The sequence below is a fragment of the Oratosquilla oratoria genome, chromosome 32, assembly GCF_046742065.1.
Source record: "Oratosquilla oratoria isolate Oo_2021 chromosome 32, ASM4674206v1, whole genome shotgun sequence".
NCBI classification, from domain to species: Eukaryota; Metazoa; Arthropoda; class Malacostraca; order Stomatopoda; family Squillidae; genus Oratosquilla; species Oratosquilla oratoria.
This window is the reverse complement of record NC_134808.1, coordinates 22615286-22622785: the sequence shown is the minus strand read 5'-3', so window position 1 is coordinate 22622785 and position 7500 is coordinate 22615286. Positions and strand designations below refer to the sequence as shown.

The window sequence follows — 7500 nt, the reverse complement described above, 5'->3', positions numbered from 1 at the left end:
GCCTTGCTGTTCTCTACTCGCACTTAATAAGTTACATGCGTACAAAGCTTCATATCTACGTATTAATCAAGATGGCCATCCTACAAGATCCTGCCGACCGTTTAGCGAAACTACATTTACAAATTTCAGAAAATTGCACAAATAAGAGCAGTACTTTCTACTAGATATGTACTTTACACCGGCGCGACAAGTTGCAAGAAAAAAAAATACAAAATAATAAAAATGAGAGGAGGTATTAATGAAACAAGACGTGCAGTTTTTGATTCTTAATCTACCCCCAAAATCAACAGGTTCAGTCTAGCATCCACAATGGCCATCGTAATCACGTAATCTACAGTGCAAAGGTCGAACTACATTCAGGCCAGCCTGATCTAGCAGTCGACCGTTCTTCTGTCTGCAAAGAATCAACGTTATTTTCTTTTTTTTTCTATTCCCTAATAGCATTCACCAGGAATAATCCTTTACCATTACTACGTACCGGGGAATAGCAAGTTGTTGTTGTTGTTGTTGTTGTTGTTGTGGTTGTGGTAGGGACTGTTGCCAGCGAAGTCTTTATGATATTCTGAGAGAGAAACGACGCAGGTAATGTTACATGAATACACAAATATACACCAGCACTCCATTCTTTATAGTCAGGATATATTACTGATCTTGTATGTCCCTCTTTCCTGATATACAACACACAGTGATTATCATGAGAACTTTTAAAGGAAATGAGTTTCTCGAAACTACTTTTTATATTGCAGAACCTAAAAAGTCACATATATCTACATATATTTCAGTATACCATTCTTGAATTAGATGCAGACAATCATTATGTAAATCAATATTATTTCATGGTAGAGTGGCGGAAACCGGATTAGTCATGATAACAATCACGGGACAAGGAGAGGGAGGAGGTGAATTTCAACAGATTAACATATGTATATATATATATATATATATAAAAGGTAAATACAATTAATATACAAAAAGCATATGAGGAGGAAGTGAGGACGGGGAGATTCAGAAGCGGATATGCGCAGGCAATAACGATGATGATGATGATAATGCTGCTGCTGATGATGATGATGAAAATGATGATAATGCTACTGCTTATGATGACGATGATGATGATGACAATAATGATGGCGATGATAATAATGATGACGGTGATGATAATAATGTTTACATTGGTGATATCATTCTTATTTGTTTAGTTGTCAGCGTCTATTGTCGCTTCTCTGTTCTTCTTATGCTTCCCGCCAGATCTTATTCTGCGAAAAAAAAACACACCCATTTCTAAGGACTAAGCCCTTTCTCTGCGAACCCATACGTGATTGGATCCCCTCATGGCTATTTTTTCCCGACGGTCGCCAAGCGATTTTATTTAGCTAAATAGAACGTCTTGGATCCTGAAGATTATCATCAAAGGAGACTTCGACAGCCCAGGGTCAGCCAAGCTGAAGAGTCTGGCCATAGAGTGACTTCGAGGTGTCGCAGAGTTCGACAAGAGACGACGACCAAGACAAAGAGGACAGAGTTCATGTCAAGGTAGCTGAACGGGATTAGCAAGCGTCGGTGGCGACATTATTAATGACGTTCTCCTTCGGTTATTGTTATTACAGGAGCTGTGTATGTGTGTGTGTAAGTAAGTGTGTGTGTGTGTGTGTGTGTGTGTGTGTGTGTGTGTGTGTGTGTGTGTGTGTGTGTGTGTGTGTGTGTGTGTGTGTGTGTGTGTGTGTGTGTGTGTTTTTGTGGGCGAAGGGGCCATGATACCCTTGCGCTGTTGTGGCTTCTAATGTCTTTCTCTCTCGAATATTATTTCAAGACTTGCGGCCGTTGAGGGGCTTTTATCTGACCCGGGTGCTGAGCTCTTCTGTTTTCTTGCAGCTGCCACCGGCGGACAAGGTCTCAGTTGCGGACCGGTAACTTGCGGGAAAATTGCGATTAACTAAAGACAGAGTAACCCGAGTTGCGGAACTTGCTGTCGCAATGGGCCAGAGATAATCCAAAATGGTGGCCATCTTGAGTGAATAAGAACGAAGAAACGAAGAAGAAGAATATCACTGTTATGTGATTGGTCAGCGGACGAAACGAAGGGACGAATCAGGCCGACTCTTGCAAGGTTTCCTGTCTATAAACAAGATCCTCCCTTGGCTCGTCATCCAATTACTAAGTGTGGCGACTCTAGTAAGGGATTGTCATAGAATCCGAACGGGATTAGAAAAGAGGAGGAGGGAGTGGGAGAGGAAGAATAAGAATAAGAAGGGAAGGAGGAGAAGGTTGAGGAGGACGAGCGAGAGGAGGAGCAAAGGAGGAAGAGGATTAAGATACGAAGCCCTCCAAGGCACCGTTGGAACGAATGATACACACGCACAAACCACGAAAGAAAGATTTCGTAACATGAGAAGGAGGGGAGGCGGCGGCGATGGCGCCGGCGGCGACTGAGGGCGCGTGGGAAGGAAGGTGAGGCGGGCACGGGGCATGAGGAAGAGTCGATAGGGAAGGGCGTTTGGGATCGAAGGATCATATAAAGAAGGGAAAAGGAGAAGGAGGAGGAAGACGGTGTTTCATATATGACGATTAAGGGTTGCTTGAAATGCTCCCATTCGAAGCAAAACTGAAACCTCAAATGTGGCTGCCGCAGTTTTTTTTTCTTTACTCGTTATGGCGACAGAAATGTCAAAATTTCTTGAAGAAAGGTACACTTGCCTTATGACCAGCAGTAAGCTCTTTATGGTCAAAGGAGCCTTTCCTTAGCGATTGTTTCTACGGAAACTTATTCTGTCCTCGTGACCTTGCGTCGAGTATACAGCGAAGAATTCTGGATAAGACTATGGGCACGTATCGAGTGTAAGTATACTACAGTCGTAAAGTTACGCTCCCGCTGTAAGAGACAGCGATGCCATCTACCGCAGGTGATTTGAAAGCTATTTTTTTCGGTTCCGTTTTCTTTAACCAGGTCAGGTCAGGTCAGGTCATGGGATGGGAAGGGGTTGGCGCTGCTGGCTAGTCCTTCGACGCGGTGACGCCCTTTACATATTTTATTCCGGCTTACGGCAGGAGACTTTATGCAGCGAAAAGAGCGGTGGGGGGGGGCGAACGTCGTGACAAGATCTCACAATGCAAAGTGGGTGAGGAAGTGTGACGTCTTTGGGCTTCTGTAAATGGTCATTCAATAAGTGAGCGAATGAGTGAGTAAATCAGTCATAAGCCCTGATACTGTAAGCCCACAATCACTTCAGATTACGTCCTGGGGCCACATAAGTTGACTGGAGGTTTCGCCGTGGATCCACAAGGAGTAATAAAAGCATCCGTGATGCAACATGGCGACTACGATGACTAAAACACAACTGAAACGCCCAAGACCTTCATGGAGAAGCGATCTCATCATGTATTAACCCCGGCGCGACAAGAAACGGGAGGTCAGGTAGAGGGGACGGGGACGAGGGGAGTGGGGAAGCTGCTCCTTGGTAAATAATGAAAGCGTGGACAATAAATCAAACCATGAGATTTCCACGCCTCCAGGCTTGATGATGCACTCTCGACATCAGTGACAGGTGTTGAAGAACCCATGGCAGGCGTGAGAAGATGAGTTTCTTATCGTCAGCCACTCAGGATCTCGTCTGTAGTAAGAAAAATCTTTCTCTTGTCTCGTTACGGTTTGGTTCCTTAGCTAGGGCATCCAAGATTATTCTTATTCATTTTCTACCGAAAATAGTCCTTGAAACGATAATTTGCTCTAAGGACTACCACGACGAGGCCGACGACCAAAACAGACCGCCTGCAGTGTCCTATGCTACTCCTGTAACTGTTGTTGTTGTGGATTGTATTTTACCAGCGCTTCTATCCTTGAGGACAATCTCACGCCAGCTACGGTAACGTGTGTATTGTATGCAAACACGACCGACTAGTCTTACCGCACTGGGACAGCGTGTTAGTAACTTATACCCGCGGTACGCACGAGCAGAACTTCCCGTTTACCGCTTACCATTCCCAGCGGTTCTCAACCGGCACGTCCGCTCGCGACCGGGTCTTGTTATTCGAACTGATATATCCGATACCCGATAACCGCAGTGCTCGAAGTGTATCCGATGTAGGAGGGCGGCGGTGTCCGTAAAGCTTCAAACTCGCCACTTCCTTCCTTCTAGTCCAAAGATTAGCGTTTCAGATTCTCTCACTTCCCACTTGCGGTCGGGACCGCGAGGGAGGGAAGTAGGGAGGGGAGGGAAGAGAGGGGGAAGGGGCTGGAAGGGATTAGGGAGGGGCCTGGGAAACTGGGGGTAGCCTGCTGAAGTGGAAGAATGAAAAGAAGATAGGGATAAGGGGAAGGCATGGAAATGATACGAAGGGTGAGGCAAAAAGGAGGAGGAAGAGGAGGTGTGTGTGGGGGCGAGGGAGAGGAAGGAGAGTAGAATGGTAGTGAGGGTAAAGATGGTGACGAAGATGGCGGTGACGGTGAAGGTGAAAGATGAGGGTGACTAGGAGAAGAGGGAGAAGAGGAGAAAGAAGAAGGTGGCGAGGGAGAGAAAAATGAGGAATAACAAAAGGAAGAGGAGGAGAAAGAAGAGGAGGGGAGGAATAGAAGTATGAGTAGGAAAAGGAAAAGGAGATGGAACGGGGACTAGAGGAGGAGGAGAAGGAAGTGTGGAATTAACACCTTTCGTGGAATAATACAATGAAAAAAAAGAAAAGAAAAAGAAGAAAGAGCCATTTAACGCGTGGCTGAGGGTTGGGAGTTGGGAGAGTGGGATTAACTCCAGTCCTGTGTCGATTAACCGTAAACATATTTATCTATTTTTTTCTGGATGCCGGCAGATGATTTTATCCATCTAAGGAACTTTCTCCTACCCCCACCCCCACTCCTGAACCGAATGTGATACTTCAACGTTGAATTCCGTCGCCTCACGCGAGATATAAAATAGCGCGAATTTGAGACATGGAGGCAAATTGACGCGTGCATATCACGCGAAAGTTCATTAAATCATCAAGACAATAATTAAATCCAATAAATGCTGCACGAAGACTACTTCGTGACTTCGGTCAAGGAATATAAACGGCGTCTGTTTACGTTTTAATTGTGATTTCTCGCCACTATAAAGTAGGTTATAGGTTTAGCTTTGATTAGTAAATCCAGACGACTTTATTCAATTGACGGAGCTGAGGTTGATTCGTAGTGAAAGGATTAAGTTTATAGACGATGTTGATTTAACAACAGAAAGATGAACAACAGGATACGGCACTACGGAGCACAAACACAAACGTCTCCGCGTCTACGTTCAACCATTATCGATATCCATCAATCCTTCTAAGTCCCGCTAGAAGTCTCTAAGTTTCACAAGGATCTCTTAAGCTCCCCCGGAGACTTCTCCGGATTTCCTCGACAATCTGTAGACGTCGCCGACGAAGAGGACGAATTATCAGAGGTACACGACAACTGGAGAGGTGAAGAAAGGTTAGAGGATAATGGGGCGGTCTGTGGGGGGGGGGAGGAAGGGGTAAAGTATAGATAAAGAAATCTGGAATGATAAAAAGGGGAACAGAGAAAAAAATTGGAGGAGAGAGAGGGGGAAAATGGGTGTGTATGAAAGAGAGAGAAAGAGAGAGAGAGAGAGAGAGAGAGAGAGAGAGAGAGAGAGAGAGATGGAGGGAGGGAAGGACAGAGAGATGGAGGGAGGAAGGGAGGGAAGAAGAGAGAGAGAGAGATAGAGAGAGAGTGAATTGAGAGAAGGAACTATACAGAGGACAAAAATGAGAAAGGGGTAGAGATGTTTAGGTGTGTGTGAGGACAGGGGGTGTGGGGGACGACTGAGGTAATAAGGGTGATACGGAGAAGGAGAAGAGAGGGGGGGGGAAAGGGCACATGAGAGAGCCACTTCCCCCCATCCCCTCCTTCCTCCCACCCCTTGTCCATGACCACACGCCTCGTCAATATTGACACTTCGCCCACGATAAGACGATAACCGTCTCACATCCACCGGGAAGGGATGGTGGGCCGTGGGGGTGGCGGGGGGTTATTGTTGTCACGGGGGGTGGTGCCAGAAGGGTGGGGGGAGGGGAGGAACTGGAGATGTGAGGTGAGGCGTTGGGAGAGAGGAAGGGGGAACGGTGAGGAGATCGGCAAGGTGTTGGTCTTTGGACGGAGGGTGAAATGAACAGATGATGATTGGATGGATAACAACGATACCTCGTTATCTGTGCTGTTATCGGTGTCAGTCATTCTGTGGTTATTATCATCACTATTCTTACTACCATACTTGACACCATACACGTCAACACCATCATCAAATTCGTTTCCCTTGGTTTTGCTTTTACGGGGAGGTTGGAAGGCTGCATGGGCTTGGAGGAGTAGAAGGAAAGGAATAAGAATAAAAATAAGAATAACAATAAGAATAGAAATACGAATAAGGATAAGGATTGGGGCAAGGATAAAGATAAGAATAAAGATAAAAACTACTAAAATAAGGTGATGGTGATGATGATAAAGAAGAAGGAAGAAGATGAGAGAGAGGACGGGGGGAGGAGGAGGAGGAGGAGGATAAGTAGAAGAAGAAGGAGGAGAAGGAGAAGAAGAAGAAGAAGGATAATGAACTGTGTTGTGTTCCGGCAGTACTGACCAGGACGACCGGGGGGCCCTGGGGAGGGAGGGGGAGAGGAGAGAGGAAGAGAGAAAGAGGGGGAGAGATAGAGAGATAATGAGATAGGGAGATAAGGAGAGAAGGAAAGAAGTAGAGATGGAATGGAAGAGAGTGAGAGAGGCAGAGGGTTAAGAAGGGGAGATAAACAGATGGATATATAGAGGCAGACAGAGGCACGAGATATCCTCAAGGTGAAATCACAGACCTGAAAGACGACGAAAGGGGCGAGTAGTAGTATTGCCTCTTTCTCTCTCTCTCTCTCTCTCTCCTCGTGCACATAGGTGGGGGCGTTCCCACATGAACCGAAGAATTGTAGAGTCTCGGTCGACATTCTTCGAGCAAGGCGAAGTAATCTGAGGCCTAAGACTCCTTCCATCGCGAATTGCGCCAGACGACTTTACTGAGCTTCGAGGTCATCCTCAAAAGAGGCGAGGAAAGGGGTCAAACTCTCGACCAATTCTTTCGCCAGGGGGGATATGGTCTACAGATGTTGTTCTGGTTGGGCTCGGGCGGTTTTAGTCACGAATTGGGAGACATTTAGTGTATCATCATTTCGCTCAGTGTGTCGTCCGACACATTCGCTAGACTTCTGCGAACTGACGAACTCCGAACTAAGTTCTCGGTGGCGCTGGACGAAGAAGCAAAAGACAAATGTAGGGGAAAGAAGGCAATAGGGTAAAGTAGAAGGATGGCGTTGAGGGAAGAGGGCGAAGAGGAGGAGGGAGAGGGTGTAGGGAATTAAAAGGGTGAAGAGGACGAGGAAAACGAAGGATAAGGATGAGGAAGATGAGAGAGGAATATGAGAAGAGGAAGAGAAGAGTAGGAGTGGGAGCAGAGAACAAGGAAGTGTCATAGCAAGGTAAAAGGTATATATATATAT

General features: G+C 46.1%; 1 protein-coding gene across 12 annotated transcripts in view; it reads right to left on the bottom strand.

Moving 5' to 3' along the window:
- The window catches only part of pros (homeobox protein prospero), a 2108934-nt gene that overhangs the window by 39705 nt on the left and 2061729 nt on the right, over positions 1 to 7500 (bottom strand). For 11 of the 12 annotated variants that reach the window (XM_076213859.1, XM_076213858.1, XM_076213862.1 and 8 more), the window contains one exon: positions 479 to 562. The exons of the other annotated variant lie outside the window; for it this stretch is intronic. In XM_076213859.1, the coding sequence (XP_076069974.1) occupies positions 479 to 562 (84 nt within the window). The remainder of the gene's footprint in view (positions 1 to 478; positions 563 to 7500) is intronic. 12 annotated transcript variants of the gene reach the window in all.